Source organism: Erythrolamprus reginae, chromosome Z, assembly GCF_031021105.1.
Source record: "Erythrolamprus reginae isolate rEryReg1 chromosome Z, rEryReg1.hap1, whole genome shotgun sequence".
Lineage (NCBI taxonomy): Eukaryota > Metazoa > Chordata > Lepidosauria > Squamata > Dipsadidae > Erythrolamprus > Erythrolamprus reginae.
Window position 1 is genome coordinate 89,433,768 of NC_091963.1, and position 20,950 is coordinate 89,454,717.

Genomic DNA, 20,950 nt, shown 5'->3' on the forward strand with positions numbered 1-20,950 from the left:
TAAAATGTACTGTTTCCTGTCATCTTACTGAAATGACTTTTTTTCAATTATATAATCATAAAACTAAATTCCATTGCAAACTATAGTTGTTTTGATCTCTATTGTTCACTTTTAAGCCAACTATCAACTATATTATTTTGGCATGTGTTCAAACTTAATTTTCTTTTCAATATTTTCTCTTTATTCTTGTTTATTTATGTCTGAATATTAAATGTTACCACGGTTTATCTTGAGTGAGACATTCTCTGTCAAAAATCAAGCAATATCTAATGGTTATTATAAAGGACATTATTAAGTATCTGCAAAATCAACAGCTTAATGTTGTTGTTTACAAGAATTTTCATAACACAGTAAATTTCATACAAATGTTAAGCAAAAATTTGGGACATGAAGCAGCTATAACTAATGATAATTAGGACTACCATACTTGAGTTGAAAATTTCCAAAAAACAATTATTGACAACAGAGATATTTATTTATTTATTTCTATCTAGTCATTATCTGGATTATTGAACCCCAAAGACGATAAATTTTATGAAAGAAATTGCTTATGTAATTGCTGATCTTTGTAGTATAACCAAACAATTAAGTAGGCATATTCTAATGAGGAAAAAACCGCTTTAGATTTGTGACCTTAAAGTATAATTGTATGCTGTAGGTACACTTAGTCTTTTTATATATAATAATTTACAGCCAGCATGGCAGATATCTCACATCTTATATAGATGAAATACACTGATTCTCTTTTTATTATTATCTCCTTTATTAAAACTATGCTCATAATATATGCAAGAACTTTAAACAGTCCTTGAACATTTAAAAGATTATATAAGGTAGTACATGAGTTCATATAAACATGATATATGTATAATATAAATCATATGTTATGCTAATGACTGAGGAAGCTATGAAGAACATTTTACATAAAACAGTTTATCCTAATGGTATGCTTCAATACTGTACATGAATACATAACTAATATTTCTGCCTGGAACCCTAATAATTGCTTCACCTTGGAACTTCAGGCACCGACATCTGCTAGACTTCAACAACTGTGGGACAGTGGGATATGCCTCAAGCAGGTAAGGAAGGGAATGGGTGAAGATATGTGGTATGTTTAAATGCTATGTTTACATTTTTCATTTTCTTATTATTGTGATCACTTTTGTCTAATACTCTTTTATTTCCTAATAATGTTCTCCATGCATCAGGGCAGGAAAATCCTAATTGGAAAAACAAATGGGTCTACACAATCTACTGCAATCCAATATTCCTGAACCTATTTCTTGGACCACAGGCTGAATATATACAGTGGAATCTGTAGTTGTGGCACACAGTATTTTACTACAGTCTTCAAGGTAGGAAGAGTATGTATATTCACAATTATTATACTATTCTCCTTATTCTATAAAATAAACCATTTGGCATTAAAAATCTTTCACTTTTGAACAAGCATTTTATTCTATCAAATTCTTGCAATTGTCTTCAGCTTGAATATCTCATTTTCTTTTCCACAGGTTGCATTTTGCACAAGATTGATTCCTTGCCACATTTCATCAAGAATAATTAAAAAAAAATGACCAGAAACTGTGACCAGGATGCTTCCTACTATTTTTAAAATTAATTATATTGTTAAACTATTTGCTCTTTGAGTACTTTGAAAACCTCATCAGAGATATTTATTCTGTAGTTAATCTATTTATATTATAGAACTTGTGCTACAGAAGAAACATTGTGCTCTTTGTCAACCCAATCATTCTGAAGATTTAATGAAGTGACTGATTGATTATTCAATTTGTGCCTTTCCCTTTCAGAATAGTTGTCATTTTGGATGCTCATTTCCAGAGACTGTCACTATTTTATTTATTGTGCTCAGTAGTGATTTGAATACTTACAAATGGGAATTTGATTTAGTTGGCCGAAATGTTTTTGGTTCAGGGGCCTTTTATGGGGGATCACTTCTGGAGATTGCTAGAGAGATTCCTTAAAAACCTTTTTTGCATGATTTCAAAAGTGACTTTCTTTTGACTGCTTCTTAGAATTAGAGAAAGTTTGTCTCAAAATCACTCAGCTGGCTTCATGCCTAATGTGGATTAGAATTAATCTTCTCCTAGTTTCTAGCCCATGTGTTAATTAACGCACCAAGTTGGGTCTTTCAGAAGATAATGAATTCAATCAAAGTGTATAATTATAGTGGCTGCTGTTGGTGTATATGACATAGTTTGATCAGGATAGATAGAAGGATCCTTGCTAAGATTCTGTAAATATGATGGATTAATAACAAAAAAAAGTTTTGTGCTGGTTTGTCACATTTTCTAGGTGGAAAGACGAGAATAAATTTATTTTTTATTATTTTTTTATTATTTGGATTTGTATGCCGCCCCTCTCCGAAAACTATAAATGGATGAGTGTTCCTTCTAATAGGCTCAAATATGAATATATTTATATATATAGTAAATCACTTAGTATATCACTAAGATCTTTGCTGAACTTAAATCAGTGATGGTGAACCTTTTTTTCCTCAGGTGTAGAAAGTGCATGTGCAGTTTACCATCACTGATCTAAGTTCAGCAAAGATCTTAGTGATATACTAAGTGATATACTACTACTTTATATTTCTTGAAAGAGGTTGTAAACAAGGAGCTCAAGAATGGTGTGCAATTATTTGTATAAAATAATCTTGCTGGGTTAAGCTAAATCTCATAGTCAGGTCTAATGGTTAAAACACCATGCTAGACAGTGGAAGATTGTGAGTTCTAGTTTTACCATAGACATGAAAGCCTTTTCTATGGCTTTCTGGGTGACTTTGGACCAGTCATTCTCTCTCAGCCCAATTACCTCACATGTTTGTTGTGAGGAAAATAGGAGGAAGAAGATATGTTTGCTGCCTTATTTGTGAGGTAGTGTATAACATATCAATCTATCAATCAGTCAGTCAATAAGTTTAGCATTTTATTTCCCACAGTGAACAACTGGATGCACCTGCAATGCTTTCAAACAGGAGACAGACACCACTTGCCACTACTGTTTCTCTTCATTTAGATTTTGGGGCTAACGTTGTTTAGAAATATTTTTATTTATTATATTTATTGGTCGCCCATTTTAGCACAGGTTAACTCTGAGTGGCTTACAATATTAAAAGAATAAAAGTATACAAAATCTATACACAATATGAATGAAAAACAATAAATATAAAATCCAACCTTACTTATAAAATGGAGAGGGAGGGAGTAGGATGAACAGGAGGGGAGGTGGGATCTGTTATTAATCTGTTAACCATCTCCAATGTGAAGACCCACCCCCACCCCACCCATTGGAACCTCAAGTCAACTGGCAGAGCCAGGTCTTACGAAAGGTCAGAAAGGTTAAAGACAATCTTACTCTGGGGAGCAAAAATATTCAAAGGGCAGGAGCAAAGGCAGAGAAGGCTCTTCTCCTGGACCCCATCTACTGGAATGCCCCATTCTAGCTAATAGGCCCCGCAGCATGCCTCCTCTGCCCGCCTGAGTGGAATGGTCAATCCCATTGGGATAAAACAGTCACTCAAATAATTTGGAACCATGTCTTTAAGGGTTTTAAAGAAGATTACCAATATCTTGAATAGCACTTACAAGCAAACTGGCTGTGCAACTCGTGGAACAGTGATATTACACAGATCATTCTTGGCACTTCAAAAACTGTCTATAACACTCCCACTGCATTAACTGTAGCTTCTGAATGCTCTTCAAAAGTATCCCCATGTAGGGCATGTTTCAATAATCGAAATGCAAGATGATTAGGGCTGCCATTAACTGAAAATGCCAGGTTTATAGAATTTAGGATTAGGCACAGTTGTATAAAACTTAAAGGGCTTTGTTACAGCTGAAAATTATAAACTCACAATTTTTGTACAGATTACATCCTGATACCACTATAGTGAATGAATCTTTAATATGGACTGTGACAAAATAAGTACAAATACAAACATATGTCAAAAGTAGACAACCAAATAACCCACATGTTCATTACATATATAACAATATATAGTATCTCATAACAGAACATAGCAATAAAAGTGAGATACACGGATGTCTAAAATTGCATGCTATCTGGTTGCTATTTCAAATGTCACATTTATTTACCATTAACTTAACATTGGTCAAACCTATGAGTCAATGTTACCATGCTACAAATGTTGCCATGCTGAAAATAATAGCATATCTGCCAAAAATAAAGCAGTGTAAAAACTTGTGCCATTGATGGCGACTGCGGCGTTGTGACGTGACTGAGCCGCCTGTCATCTGCGGCTTCGAGACACACAGTCTGTTGCCTCCATTTGCTGCTTATTCATTTCGGAGGGACAGAGAGCAGTGAGAAGACAGAGCCCCAGAGGAAGACACTCCCTTATATAATCTGGGGAGATTCTGATGCCCCCCCCTTGCTCCGCAGCGTTTTGCAGGCTGCTTTCTTTTCGCAAGGGAGATATCACCAGGCAATCAGCTGGGGCTCGGATAATGGCGGCCCCCTGATGAGAACTGGAGCCGGCTGCCGCTTTGCCTGTCTACTTCCTGCTTACCATCAGCTGTTGTTCGCTGTTTCTTTTCCTTTTGCTGAGTCATCTGCTTGCTGCTGCTGCTACTTTAAGTGGTTGTAATATTATCGGAACTGAGCAAGCCAGCCGGATCCTCCCCATTGAACTGGATGGTCCTGAGAAGCCGTGGCGCCAGATGGTGGGGGCGCCCGGCATCGGAGGGGCCATCGGAATAGGTGGACTTACAAGGAAGGAGGAGACCGAGTCGGAGCCAGAGATTGAAACTCATCTTACTGAGCCCACATGGAGTCTGTACTAAAACCATGTAAGACTGTAGAGGGACTGGAGACTGGGAGCAGAGGAGGAAAAGTGATTGTGGATCCACAGAAAGAACTGAGAGTGCCAGCCAGTGGCAGTGGCTGGCACCAAAGATCCCAAGATCCTAGAAAACAATATACTTGGACTTCTCCTTGGTCATTGAACTTTTCTCTCCAGAACTCACTCTTTAGAACTGGTGCTGTGTTGTTGACCTGATGGAATATCATCTTAATTATTTCCTATATTTTTTGCACTCTACAACTTTAGCACTTTATAACTTTAACGATTTTTAATAATTATATGTTATTCTATTAAGATCTTGAGAATAACGTAGTGTTAATTAGTATCCTATTTTAGTGTAATTGATTTTTATATTGTTTTTTAATTGAATCTATATTGAATTTTTAATAATTAATATTTTAGCTAATTTTTTAGAAGGGGTTTTAAACTAATGAATTATTGGGGTGGGTATGATGACATGTATGAAATGAATGATTATGGGTGGGCTGGGTGGAACTTTGGTATGGATGAAATAAATGGTATGAATGATTTGATTAGCCTACCTGACACAGGAGAGGCAGGAGGGGAGGGGGCACCGATGTCTGAGGTGGTAGAGGGTCGGAATATTCCAGTCCTGCTGGGGAGAGGCAGATATGGCGGGGGACACAGAGCTAGCCGTTCCAGGGGAACAAGAGATCGTTGCGTAATAACGATCCCTTGTTCCGGCTCTGTGAACCCAATCCTGGGTGCTGGTGATGAGTGTAATTCTGGCCCTGGGCTCAAGCTGCTGCTACTCAATGCCAGGTCGGTGGAAAATAAAGCTCTCCTCATCCGGGATCTGATCCTGGATGAGGAGGCCGACCTGGCATGTGTTACTGAAACCTGGCTGGGCCCAGAGGGAGGAGTCCCTCTCTCTGAAATTTGCCCAGCCGGGTTTCAGATATGGCATCAGCCTCGACCCCAGGGAAGGGGGGGAGGAGTGGCTATTATAGCCAGGGAGAGCCTTGGCTTGCGTAGACTCGTTGCTCCAGAGATTGCGGGCTGCGAGTCCCTCCTGGTGAAGTTGGACTTAGGGGTCCAGGTGGGCTTGTTTCTCACGTACCTGCCTCCCAGCTGCGTGTCACAAGCCCTGCCTGTGCTACTCGAGGAGGTAGCCGGGTTGGCGGTGGGGTTCCCCAGACTTATTGTCTTGGGGGACTTTAACCTGCCGTCGCTCGGTGAAACCTCTGGACTGGCACAGGAGTTCATGGCCACCATGACAGCCATGGACCTGACCCAAGTAGTACAGGGTCCGACTCATGAGGGGGGGCATGCACCCGACATGGTATTCCTCTCTGAGCAACTGAGTAATGGTCTGAGACTAAGGGGCTTAGAAGTGTTGCCTGTGTCATGGTCAGACCATTTTCTACTGCGGCTTGACTTCCTGGCTCCAATCCTTCCCCGCAGGGAGGCGGAACCGATTAAGCTGTTCTGCCCCAGACGCCTGATGGATCCAGAGGGCTTTCAGAAGGCGCTTGGGGTTATTCCAGATACACTCGTACACAGTTCGGCAGAGTCTCTGGCTGAGGCCTGGAACAAGGCTGCAGCGGAGGCTCTTGACCGAATTGCGCCGTTGCGACCTCTCCGCGGCACTAGACCCCGTAGAGCTCCATGGTTCAACGAGGAGCTCCGGGAGTTGAAACGCCAGAAGAGACGTCTAGAGAAGCGATGGAGGAAGAGTAAGTCCGAATGCGATCGAACACTTGTAAGAGCACATGTTAAGACTTACAAAGTGGTGCTCAAGGCGGCAAGATGCGCGTATCATTCCGCCTTGATTGCATCAGCGGAATCCCGCCCGGCCGCTCTGTTTAGGGTGACCCGCTCCCTTCTTAATCAGGGGGGAGTTGGGGAGCCCTTGCAGAGTAGCGCCGAGGATTTTAACACGTTTTTAGCTGATAAAATCGCTCGGATCCGAGCGGACCTCGACTCCAATTGGAATACAGAGTCGACTGACAACGAGTCAGTTGAGGTGACTGGGGCACGTACTTGTCCACCTGTCTGGGAAGGGTTTGATCTGGTGACACCTGATGAAGTGGACAAGGCCATTGGAGCTGTGAGTTCCGCCACCTGTTTACTGGATCCGTGTCCCTCCTGGCTGGTTTCGGCCAGCAGGGAGGTGACACGGAGCTGGGTCCAGGAGATTGTCAACGCTTCTTTGGGGAGGGGGTCCTTCCCGGATCCCTACAAGGAGGCACTTGTGCGCCCCCTCCTCAAGAAGCCTTCCCTGGACCCAGCCATTCTCAACAACTATCGACCAGTCTCCAACCTTCCCTTTATGGGGAAGGTTGTTGAGAAGGTGGTGGCGCTCCAGCTCCAGCGGTCCTTGGAAGAAGCCGATTATCTAGGTCCTCAGCAGTCAGGATTCAGGCCCGGCTACAGCACGGAAACTGCTTTGGTCGCGCTGATGGATGATCTCTGGCGGGCCCGGGACAGGGGTTTATCCTCTGTCCTGGTGCTTCTTGACCTCTCAGCGGCTTTCGATACCATCGACCATGGTATCCTTCTGCACCGGCTGGAGGGGTTGGGAGTGGGAGGCACTGTCCTTCAGTGGTTCTCTTCCTACCTCTCTGGCCGGTCGCAGTCGGTGTTAGTGGGGGGTCAGAGGTCGACCTCTAGGTTACTCCCTTGTGGGGTGCCTCAGGGGTCGGTCCTCTCCCCCCTACTATTTAATATCTACATGAAACCGCTGGGTGAGATCATCCAAGGGCATGGGGTGAGGTATCATCAGTATGCAGATGATACCCAGCTTTACATCTCCACCCCTTGTCCAGTCGGCGAAGCAGTGGAAGTGATGTGCCGGTGCTTGGAGGCTGTTGGGGTCTGGATGGGTGTCAACAGACTCAAACTCAACCCGGATAAGACGGAGTGGCTGTGGGTTTTGCCTCCCAAGGACAATTCCATCTGTCCATCCATCACCCTGGGGGGGGAGTCACTAACCCCCTCAGAGAGGGTCCGCAACTTGGGCGTCCTCCTCGATCCACAGCTCACATTAGAGAAACATCTTTCAGCTGTGGCGAGGGGGGCGTTTGCCCAGGTTCGTGTGGTGCACCAGTTGCGGCCCTATTTGGACCGGGAGTCACTGCTCACAGTCACTCATGCCCTCATCACCTCGAGGCTCGACTACTGTAACGCTCTCTACATGGGGCTACCTTTGAAAAGTGTTCGGAAACTTCAGATCGTGCAGAATGCAGCTGCGAGAGCTATCATGGGCTTTCCTAAATTTGCCCATGTCACACCAACACTCCGCAGTCTGCATTGGTTGCCGATCAGTTTCCGGTCACAATTCAAAGTGTTGGTTATGACCTATAAAGCCCTTCATGGCACCGGACCAGAATATCTCCGGGACCGCCTTCTGCCGCACGAATCCCAGCGACCAGTTAGGTCCCACAGAGTTGGCCTTCTCCGGGTCCCGTCAACTAAACAATGTCGTTTGGCGGGACCCAGGGGAAGAGCCTTCTCTGTGGCGGCCCCGACCCTTTGGAATCAACTCCCCCCAGATATCAGAGTTGCCCCCACCCTCCTAGCCTTTCGTAAGCTCCTTAAAACCCACCTCTGTCGTCAGGCATGGGGGAATTGACATGTTCCTTCCCCCTAGGCTTATAAAATTTGTGTATGGTATGCTAGTGTGTATGATTGGTTTTTAACTTGTGGTGTTCTTAAAATTAATTTAATATTGGATTTGTCTTGTATTGCTGTTGCTGTGAGCCGCCCCGAGTCTGCGGAGAGGGGCGGCATACAAATCTGATTAAACTAAACTAAACTAAAAAGAGGGCAATAAAGACAAAGTAGATGTCACAATAAAATGTCACATAAGATACAGCATACTTTTCTGACTTCTCTTATTCCACTGCCTTGCAGGTGGACAAAAACTTCCACATACAGACATACCACACAGTACTTATGACTGGTCTTCAAAATTCCACCCATTACAGTGCTCCAATGGTTACATGATCATGAATCGGATGTTTGGCAACTGACTCATACTTGCAGTAATTGCAGCATTCCATGGGCACATGATTCCCTTAGCCTCTTTGCACTTTCACAGACCCATCTTCATTTTCTCTCAGCTTAGTCTTCTTAAACTGACCTGCAGTCTCTTTTCCTCACATTTCCTATGCTTGCACTAACCCCATATACTCCTTTTCTTGACCTACCTATGTTTGCACAGCAGTGCAGAATCCTCCCTACAACTGACATACTGCCTGTGCTATGCCTCTAACGGCTTTCTCTAGCCTCCTTTCCTGGAATTCCCACTGCTTCCCACTTAAATCATGTCTCTTGAAATTATGCCAGCAACTGGATCTGCCAGGACTGATATCACTAAGCAATGCAATGACATGACATCATGCTTTATGACTGCATCATTGAGCAACTGTAGTCCCAGTCCCAATTGCTATTGTTATCTAAGCAGACCAGGGTAAGAAATATGAATGCTCTGTATTACTTCATAGTTTTCAGGTAACTGATGGGCCTGGAAAGATTGTGAAACATTTTCAAACAGTTAATGTTGAGAATGAGCTCAAACACAATTGTTATTCATTCATATTACTCACAGTAAAAAAAATATTGCAGAAAACCATAATACTTAATTTTCTCTTTTAAAAGCCTGTTTAAACTAATGTTAATTGTTAACTTTTCTGTTAAAGCAAAAAATAGGTGGTCAATGCTTTGCAGAAACCCCTACCCACAAATTTAACAACCAAAAATTAAAAAAAAACAAAGGCCAACTCTTAACTCATTATTAATTGTATCTCTTCTTGTATTGTGCTGCATTAGGCTTGCATTACATTACACATTAGAGGTACTGTATGTACAAAATAGAAAATGTGCTTTGAAGCTGAAACAAGCCATTGATTCTAGGACGTTTTCTTGAAACATTTTAAATGTAGACTAGCAAAAAATTCAGATAAAACAATGGGCATATACATTGGGTATCAAAGGTGACATGCTATGACATTTCTGTGTGACATACTAGCATTTATGGCAGTATTCATCAACCCTAATCTTGAAAACACACCCTGTTCTTGTGTGATTTCTTGAAGACTGCAGTGGCCATATGAGAATAGGGTGGGTAGCCTCCAGACTCTTGACGCTGTCCATTTAATCATGTCCTTGCCTAGCCAATTTTCAGAATCTCTGAAAATTGTGTGAACCTAGGTATGCCTTCACACAATTTTTGGAGGCTCCAGAAGCTGCAGAAGATTGGGATGTCTTCTTGTGTGACCTCCAGAGCTTCCAAAAATTGCACAACAGCAGGAAGGCTGCAGAGGCTGGAAAAGAGCATTCCTCAAACCATTTCAAGAACAAAATCCTTGTACAATCTGGAGCTTTATATAAGGGCATGTTAATAGAAAATGAATACAGCATGACGGTAAGTGGTACTTATGTTTGGATACATAAAAATCTTTTCGTATATAAAAACTAAAATTCAAATTTCCAAACAAGATGTGGGGACTACAATGTACAAGTATTTTCCTTTTCTAAAAAAATATATTTTGAGGTCAGATTGAATGTGCAAAATGAAATGGAACCTTGCATATAAGGTGCCAACACATTTTTAACTTAATAACTGATTGGCTTGGTAGAAGATTTAATCAATTCAGATGTTTACAACAGATTATTAAAATAATCCAAGAATCCAGATGTAGTCATTTAGAATTACTAAATTGACAAACAAAAAGGACACTTGTAAACAATGGAAAGAAGCACATAACCAAGGCAAAATACCTGCAACTAGCCCAAAATCAACAAAGATGAAGTCAGAGAAAATCTAAGATTCAGAATGAGCTAAGACTTACAACAAATGCCAAAAATAAGGAAAAAAGGGTTTCTTTCAATATGTGAGGAACAAGAAGAAATTCAAGGAAATGATTGGTTGACTAGTGGAGAAGATAACATGCAGATGACAGGCAGCAGGAAGAAAGTGAACTTCTTTGTACCTGTCTTCATGCAAAAGAGAGAGGGGGGGAGTTCAATCTATTAAAAAAACGAAACAGGAATGCAGGTCAAAACACACAAGAAATTGGTAAGAGAATATTTATCCACTCTAGAAAGTTCAAATCTCTAGGACTAGATGGTTTTTCACCCCATATTCAGAAATATTAGGCAAATGTGACCTCAAACCACTTAACAAAACCTTTCAGAGCTCCTGGAGCACAGGGGACCGGAAAAGAGCTGATATGGTTTCAATCTTCAAAAATGTGGATCCAAGAAACCACAGACCAAACAACCTGACACCAATACCTAGGAAAATCCTAGAAGCATTCATAAGTACTGTATCTAAAAATGAACAAGGCAATTACAAAAAGACAGCATGGATTTACTAAAAACAAATATTGCATTCTTTGACAAACTCTCTAAATTAGTGAATCAGGGAAATGTTTTGGATATAATATATCAGGATTTTAGTAAGACATATGATTAAGTAGATCACAGCCTACATCTTAGTAAGGTCGAATAACATGCAATTGACGTTACCACCATCAGATAGATTTACAGTTGCCTAAGCAAGTTCACCCAATCTCTAGGACTTAATGGAGCTACATCTACATGGAGGAAACATACATTGGGATACTTCAAGGTTCTGTTGTGAGCTCACTGCTCTTCTAATTCTTCATAAATGGGATGGGATAAAAGGGGAGTTAATCAATGTTTCACATGACATAAAGTTGGGGCAGGGTTGCAAAAAGACAGATTCAAGATTCATTGACAAATTTGACCTTACCCAACAGTTCAATTCTTGACAATGGAAGACTTTTTCCAAAACATTCAAAGCACTTTGATATTTACTGTGGTCCAAATTTCCAGAAATAAGAAGATGAAAATGAAATACATTCCAATCCGCGGTATTCCATGAAAGTATTTGGTACAGTGCTTTGAGTCGCCAATTGTAATGTCAAGCTAAGGAATCAAAAATTGATACTCCCCAAAGTTGTTTCAAACAAATTAACACCTGCTTAAAGGCCCATTGCCTATTAGATACATCAAGAATAATCAAATTCATCAACATGGAAAATTGTTATCTTATATGTTCTAGCATCAGGCTGTAGATTAATGGTTTATTAGATAATGTTATATATATATGTATCACATGTTTTTTGCTGAAATTTTAAAATTAAGGGAGACTACGATGGCACCCTTTCAGCCTTGTTCTGGCCTCATCAGCTAGCCACACCCTTACTGGGATTTAATATATATACACATACATACATACATACACACACACACTCACTCACATATATATATATATACATACATACATACACACACACATACACAGAGAGAGAGAGAGAGACAGAGAAAGGGGGGATTCTGATAACTCATGAAATCATAATTCATAGCAAGGAGCAAAGAAAAAGTTATATGAAAATCAGAGTTGAGTCATTATGATTAAGTAATCCTACTGTTATTTGGTGTGCAACCTTACTTGCATATCAAGTAACAACAATAAGGATTCAGCCTTCAGAGTGTTTTTGTGTAACAACTTCAAAGTGATATTTTAGCAAGTCATTATTTTTACTTAGTGCTGTTAGTTAAATACACACTGTTCATAATGTAAATGAAGTGAATCTCTGGGGTCTTCCAAATGATATTTGAGAAGTAATCACTACCTTTATTGGAACAACTGACAAGAATGCAGAAACAGAAGGCAATTTGTTGTATCTATTGTTCTAATACTATAGGGTTTTCATTTTCTAGCTCAAATTGTGATTCTAACAGCTCATTGTTTTCAATGAGTATTTTAATAGAATGTTATTTGCCCATATGCTTTATGTTTTCTTATCAGAGTTTGCAGAAATCATATTAACTGAGCACATTTTGTCACATTTTAATTTTCTTCCCTCACTCAGGGATAAACATTCATTCATAAGCTAATGAATCAAAAACTGATACTGTATGAAAATTAGTTTTTAAAAACTTTAAAACTATAACAAATAATTGAATAAACCCTTAAATAAATGGGGAGAAAGTTAGCAGGGCACTAACCCTGAAATAACTGCTAATTTGATGTTGCTTATCTGTAAATACAGATATACTATAATTCAAGAGGAAAGCTTGTTGAATTGTTTCCATCTCCTTTATCGTATATAGGTATGGTAAACCAGGATGCACTGCAGAAACATGCGACTATTTTCTCAGTTACCGCAGAATAGGAGCTGACATAGAGTTTGAACTGAGTGCTGAAGCTGATGGCTGGGTAGCTGTAGGATTTTCCTCAGATAAAAAAATGGTAAGAATGTGTTCTTTGCTGAAATAATTACTGTTTTTTCTTTGAGAAATAATATTAAAATTATTATTTAAATAAAAAATAATGACAAAACATAGAAATTTGATACATGTAGCATTTTGCACAATTTTAATGATGGGACAGAAGGACATAAATCTGATAACCAATTAATGGTGATAAACAATTTTAACTAAATATTTTTTATTTTACCTCCATTCCAACCACCACCACCCCACCCATTCTCTGCAATGGTCTACTAGCAACATTGAGATCAATTCTATCATTCCCCAAGACTCTGATCTTGACTTCTCCATCTCTAGACTTGTTGGTATCACCATCCAATTCCAAGTCAGTTCTCCAATCCTATCCCCCACCAGCCTTTATATTCATTGTCTTACAGCTGTTATTGTCATTGTCATCCTTGCCATTTTAAACCTTTATTTTCTATTTTATTTTTCTATCCTATTTTAAAATAAGATCAGGTTTTGCTGCTTTCACTATATCTTGCCAACCTTTTGGCTTGGCCCAGCATCTCTTGCCTCCAAATTTCAACCCTTAGAAAATGTTTTGATGTTCCTGTCTCTGTTGATACAAATGCAAAAGTAAAAGCAAATGCCATTACAGGTAGAAACCTGGACTCAGCATGCCCTTGTTCTTCCCCTTCTCCTTTTTCACAGCTTGGGCCTCAGCTCCATGATTCCAGCCCCAGCTCCAATCTCTAGCTGGTGGCCAGTCCTTGCTGAGCTCTCCTGCTCATTTCAGTGTCAATCAGCATCAGGCCACTCTTTCAGACACCAGCCTCACCATTGGGCAGAAAAACAAAAATTATAGAGGCAAGGGATAAAGATAAAGGGGTGGGAATGGAATATGGAGTACAGTGAATCAATAGGGGTCCTTCTCCCTCCCTCCCTCCTTCTGTCCCTTCCTAAATAAACTAATAAACTTTATCCACAAGGAGAGTATGATCAGTAATGTCTTGGGCAATGTTTAACAACCAGCTTTGCTGGCTCCATATCCATGGCCACACTTGCTCCCATATAGCTGATCAATGCTGTTGCTTAGCTCTGCTCTCAACTGGCTCACAAAATTACAGGAAATTTCAAACTATCTCTTCTTAGCCAGTATAAGTGTGAGGCCCAAAGTTATTATGTGAAGCCAAAGGTTGGCCTGACACAGTTTGGTAGTGATAGAGGAACGGGGTGGAGTGAGAGAGATAGATATGCCACCACACATTCCTTTCTGCTAATGCCATAGTAACAACCACAGGAAGGGATACCGCATATCTAGCGAAGGCATAGAGATGGACCCAACCAAGGTGAAGGCAGTGCTTGCTTGGCAAGCTCCCCGCACACGCAAACAACTACAGAGTTTCTTAGGATTCGCAAATTTCTACCGGCAGTTCATTCCAGCTTTCGCAGAAGTTGCCTTGCCCTTAATTGAGTTACTAAAGACTGGCTCAGCCCCTACAAAGCCCAGACCCTCTCAGACAATCAGGTGGATGATGGAATGCCAAAAGGTTTTTGAAAGACTCAAAAGACTTTTTGCAAAGGAGCCCGTCCTGCAACATCCTGACCCCAAGTGGAAGTTTGTGATCCAGTCCAACGCCAGCGATGTGGCAATAGCTGCGGTGCTATTACAAGAAAATGGAAGGGGATAGTTGCTGCCTTGTGCATACCTTTCCAAGAAGCTGACCCCCACCGAGAGGAGGTGGGCTATTTGGGAGAAGGAAGCATTTGCTGTACATGTAGCACTGGGGACATGGAGACATTTTCTGGAAGGCGGAGCCATTCCTTTCAAAATGTGGACTGATCATAAGAACCTTGAAGCATTAAAGACCCCTCGGAGGCTTTCGCCTAAGCAAGTACTATGGGCCCAATATTTCAGACGGTTCAATTTTACACTGAAATATATCCCAACTGGGAAGAACCTCATTGCTGACACTCTGTCACGGAAACCACAGTACAATAGCAAGAGAGAGGAAGAAGTACATACGATCATCCCATGTCTTTCTCCGCATCCTGAAAGTAAGGACAAAGCTGCACCTGTTCTCACCTGAGACCAGACCAGGAGACAGGCTCCACCAGGGAAGGGGGAATGAGAAAACAAATTGAAGTCAGCTTTGCCCACTGAACCATGGTACAACGATCATAAGGAAATCCTAACACTGAAAGAAGGGTTGCCTGGGAAGGGAACCAAGCTGTATGTGCCTGCTAGCCTGCAACTAGATATTCTCCAAGGGAGTCATGACTCCAGACTAGGGGGCCACTTCGGGTTCCTGAAAACATTGCATCTGGTGTGGAGACAGTTCTGGTGGCCCAGAATGAGAGCAGAAGTCGAAGATTATGTGAAAAGTTGTGCCACCTGTGCCACCAGAAAACAGGCCCAGACACACACACACACACACACACCGGATTGTTGCAGCAAGTAGCTAACCCTACTAGGCCCTGGGAAGAAATAGCGATGGATTTCATAGTGGAGCTCCCCGAGAGCAAAGGAAACACTGTTATTTGGACTGTCATCAATTTGTTCTCCAAACAAGCCCATTTCATCGCTTGTTCGGGGCTACCCACAGCCAGACACTTGGCTAAGTTATTCTTAAAACACATTTACAGATTGCATGGAGAATCATATCAGATCGGGGAGTCCAATTTGCCACCTGATTCTGGAGAGAATTTGTCCACACCATTGGTTCCACCCAAGGACTCAGTTCTGTGTTCCACCCTTCCACAAATGGAGCAGCAGAAAGAGCTAACACCCTAGTGGAACAGTACCTTAGATGTTATGTGAGTTACCAGCAAAACAATTGGGCTAAATTACTGCCTTTTGCATAAGTTGCGTACAATAATTCTATACACAGCAGCACGGGACTAACCATTTTCCAGGTTACCAGTGGTCAAGATTTCGTTCCCATGCCGGAACTACCTACAGAACCTCCCTTGTCTATCACATTGGTGGAGTGGATGGAAAAGCTGAGGAGAGGATGGGAGGATACCAAGAAGGAACTGACAGAGGCAGCGCAAGCCTACAAGAAACAAGCAGATAAGCACCGATCTCCCCAACCCCCTTTTCAAGTGGGAGATAAAGTTTCCGGTCTACCAAATACATTCGGTTAAGGCTGCCTAGCACAAAGCTAGGCCCAAAATTCCTGGGTCCTTTCCCAATAGTGAAAGTAATCAACCCGGTCACAGTGCAGCTTGCGCTGCCTAGAATCCTAAGGAGGATCCACCCTGTATTTCACTGCAGCCTGCTAAAGCCGGTGATCGGGTCCAACATTAGGCCACATGCACAGCAACCCCCTTCCCCTGTAGTAATTCAGGGGGAACCCTACTATGAAGTGAAAAAGGTTTTGGATTCCCGCATTTTCCGGGGAAATTTGCAGTGCCTAATTCATTGGAAGGGGTACCCTCTGTCAGAGGCTAAACCAAGGCTCCCAGAGCCAAAGGGTCCCAGAGGGGGAAGGTAGGATGGTCTGGAACGGTACTAACCCCTATACTTTATATTGTTCCAGGAGATGGGTTTTGCAGAAAGGGAAGCCGCCTGTCAGGCCCAAAGTCATTATCTGAAGCCAAAGGTTGGCCTTACACAGTTTGGTAGTGATAGAAGAACAGGGTGGAGTGAGAGAGAGAGATATGCCACCACACATTCCTTTCTGCTAATGCCATAGTAACAACCACAGGAAGGAATCAGGAATCCTGCATAGGATTGGTCCTCATAACTGCACTTGTGGCTGTGGGGATGTGATATGGGGTTTTGACCTGGATGTAATCTAAGGGACTCAGAGTTGGAATGATTCAAGTCAAATCCAGACATGGCTGTTAATAAATCGTACCCTGCGAGAAGCACAGGGGTGGAAATGGTTTATTTCTCAGATGTTATTTGGTTCGCTGACAATAAGCCTATTCCAGCCTGCTTTTCTTCTATAAAATTTTGTGGTCATTATCCCACTAGTTGAGACAATAAATTGTGTCTATCCATAGCAATTGAATTTGGTCCTATTTTTGATACTGTATACATTGTTGGATTCATGAAACTAAGAAAGAACAGGGCTTAATATTCCAGAAAAAAGAAGAAAAAGATAGGCTTAATATCATAAGATGGAAATATTAACCCAGGTTTATCTGTCAGATCATAGAAATAGTTCAAAGAAGAAATACCATTCATGGTTGCTGACATTATCTTTATTTGTAAGGTTACAAATTGGTAGCCCTCACTCAATGACCATTCAAAACCATTCAAAATTATTATGACATCAGAAAAATGGAAATTATGATTGGTTCTCAAAGTTACAACTGTTGCCGTACCTCACATTATATGATCAAAATTCAGGCAGCTTATCCCCATTTTCAACCACAACATGCATTTTAATGTATTGCACCTGCCTATCTCGTCCCATCTCTGCCCTTCTATCTGTCCTGCATCAATGCTTGGAAACTGTTTAAAAATACGTTACAAGAGGTTCAACTAAAATGCATTCCTAAAAGAAGAAAGAGGACTGGAAAGTCCAAGAGGATACCAGTATGACTTACGAATGAGGTAAAGGAGGTTATTGGAAAGAAGAAAACTCATTTAAGAAATGGAACGATCTTTCTACTGAGGAGAACAGGAAGGATCACAAACTCTGGCAGACCAAATGCAAGGCGATAGTCAGGAAAGCCAAGAGAGATTTTGAGGAGCATATAGCAAAGAATATTAAAAATAATAACAAAACCTTTTAAAGTACATCAGAAGCAGGAACCCAACCAGAAAAACAGTTGGGCCACTCGATTACAATGGTCAGAAGGGGATAATCAGAGAAAACAAGGAAATTGCTGAGAGGCTAAATGACTTCTTTGCCTCCGTTTTCACAGAGGAGGATAGAGAACATTTGCCTGCCACTGAATTAGTTTTCCTAGGGAGGAAATTAGAAGAATTAAACCAGATAGAGATAAACAAAGAAGGTGTTGTTGCATGCCTTTCTAAACTAAATGTCAACAAATCGCTGGGTCCAGATGGCATCCACCCTAGAGTTCTCAAGGAACTCAAGTGTGAAATTGCTGAACTTCTAGCTAAAATATATAATCTTTCTCTAAGATCAGGCACTGTACCTGAGGATTGGAGAGAGGCAAATGTAACCCCGATCTTCAAGAAAGGATCCAGAGGTGATCCAGGAAACTATAGACCAGTCAGCTTAATTTCAGTTCCAGGTAAAGTGATGGAAACCATTATTAAACATAAAATTACTGGGCACATAGAAAAACAGGCATTGATGAAAGAAAATCAACATGTTTTATGCAAAGGCAAATCAGGTCTTACTAACTTGTTAGAATTCTTTGAAGGGTATAAATAAACACATAGATTAAGGGGACCCAGTTGCTATTGTATATCTGGAATTTTAAAAGGCTTTTGACAAAGTCCCTCATCAAAGGCTCCTAAAAAAGCTCTTCAGCTATGGAATTAGAGGACAGGTCTTGTCCTGGATTGGTAACTGGCTAATTTGTAGGAAACAAAGGGTGGCAATAAATGGACAATTCTCTGGATGGAAAGAAGTGAGAAGTGGTGTACCCCACGGTTCAGTTTGGCGACCTTTACTTTTTAATTTATTCATTAATGAGCTGGATGTAGAAGTAAATAGTGAGGTAGCAAAATTTGCTGATGACACTAAATTGTTCCGGGTAGTGAAAAGTGAAATTGATTGTCAGGAGTTCCAGAAGGATCTCTCTAAATTGAGTGAGTGGGCAACAAAGTGGCAAATGCATTTTAACCTAAACAAGTGCAAAGTTATGCACATCAGAACAAAGAACCCCAATTATATCTACCAACTGATGGGGACCAAACTTTCTGAGACAACCCAAAAAAGGGATCTTGGGGTTTTGGTGGACAGCTCAATGAAGATGTCAACCCAGTGCGCAGCAGCAGTAAAAAAAAGCAAATTCCATGTGTTGTATCCTGTAATGGCTACCTTGTATCTCTGTAAATAGTTTGTTCCTTGCTAAAGCGCTGTCTGAGCTGGAAATCAGGAAATCGCTCCTGATTGGCTCAGACGCGCCCTGCTCTTGCTTTGGCGGGAACCGCAAATGTATAAAAGAAGCGGTTTCTCCCAAGCAGAGCAGACGGTACTCGCTGAAAGTCACTTACCTATGCTGAGCTGAATAAAAGTACCGTTCTAAACAACCCTGCCTCTGGGTTTACTTCACTGGCGACGACGGATGAAAGAAACTACGCGTGCAACATGAACAATCTCCAGATCGGCCGGGCTCCTGAGTTCTTCGACCCAGAAAAGACTTCCTGGGACGACTACCTAGCCAGCTTCGAAATCTTCCTCGAAGCAGCAGGAATATGGGACGCCGACGCCGATCGAAGACGGGCCATTTTCCTAAATTACTGCGGTCCAGAAATCCGCGCCCTCGCCCAGACTCTCACCGACCCGCTGCTGGCAAGATCCGTCGCATGGGACGTCCTACAAGACAAGCTCGCGAGCCATTTCAGGCCAACAAAACCAGCCATGGTTTTCCGGCACCAGTTTTCGAGAATGGCTCAGCGCGAAGCGGAATCAATCAACCAATTTGCAACGCGACTTCGAACGGTGCTTGTGAAATGCAAGTTTGACAACCCGGAAGCTCGCCTCACCGATGCCTTAGTTTTTGGCATGAGAAACGCCGCGGTCAGGAATAAACTCCTCACCGAAGACGAACCGACCCTACAAACAGTGATTAAGCTAGCGCAAACCGCAGAGGTCGCCGACGCCGCTGCTAAAGAGCTGATAGATCACGAAAAGAAAGAAGTCATCGCTAAGATAGACTCCACGTTCTTCCGCGCCGAGGACCCAGATGACCGCAGCCCACCAGCTCGCAACGAGGACAGCTGTTTCCTGCTGCAAGACCAGCCGAGACAACACAGACTTCCTCACCCCGCCACCCCCTGCGCCGGCTGCCGAGAAAACCATCAGCGCCAACGTTGCCCTTTCCGGGATGCCATATGCCGCTGCTGCAACCGACGGGGCCACACCGGAGGAAACCTTCTCCACACCGCGCCACCAACGACCCCAAAATCAAACACCTCAACCGCGAGAAAACCGACCTTTTCGTTTTTCGAGCCGTAAGAACTACTCAGCCGCTAACCGCGACTACTCAAGAGGTAACACTCAATTTTCCGTGAATACCACGGCAACTGAAAATGGGGGCAAGATTGTTATTTCCTTACTTTTAAATAACAAGCCATGTTCTATGGAACTTGACACGGGGTCTAAATACACCATTATGCCGTGGGAAAAACTTAAATTGTACATGCCTAGCCTGTCTAAATCTGAGCTATTGCAAACCTCGTTGGTAATTAGAGATTTTCAAGGGGGGATAATCTCTGTTCTGGGCAAAGTGAATGTACCTATCGTATTTAAGAATGTTAAATGTACCCTACCCATGATTGTTGTTACAGGGGCTAAACACTCTCTCCTGGGGTTGGCTTGGATGGAACCTTTGGGAATTGAAATTTCTGGTATTTGCAATGTTAACTGTGATAGCATGCCTAACTTTTTACAAGAGTTCCCTGAAGTGTTTAGCCCCACCTTGGGGTCGTATAAAGGGCCCCCTATCTCGTTTTCCATCGATCCCAAGGTCCCACCTGTCCGGCTCAAACCTCGCAGGGTACCCCTTCTGCTACTCCCCAAACTTGACCTGCAGCTGGATAAGCTCATAAGCCAGGGCATTTTAGTTCCTGTGGAGCAGGGACCATGGGAAACACCCATAGTCACCCCTCTGAAACCGGATGGCTCCTTAAGAGTTTGCGCTGACTATAAATCTACGCTAAATAAGGCCCTCCAACACCACCCTTACCCCATTCCAGTAGTACAACAACTCCTGCACTCCCTGGGGGAAGGAAAA

At 42.1% G+C, this 20,950-nt stretch overlaps 1 protein-coding gene and 1 long non-coding RNA gene across 2 annotated transcripts in view; both read left to right on the plus strand.

Annotated features, from left to right (window-relative positions):
- The window catches only part of FRRS1L (ferric chelate reductase 1 like), a 75,661-nt gene that overhangs the window by 21,375 nt on the left and 33,336 nt on the right, over nucleotides 1-20,950 (plus strand). The window contains exon 3 of the mRNA XM_070766881.1: nucleotides 12,959-13,097. Coding sequence (XP_070622982.1) covers nucleotides 12,959-13,097 — 139 coding nt within the window. The remainder of the gene's footprint in view (nucleotides 1-12,958; nucleotides 13,098-20,950) is intronic.
- On the plus strand, nucleotides 901-2,333 carry LOC139175682 (uncharacterized). The gene is made up of 3 exons (XR_011560552.1): nucleotides 901-1,082; nucleotides 1,212-1,358; nucleotides 1,518-2,333. It is a non-coding gene; the product is annotated as an uncharacterized lncRNA (long non-coding RNA).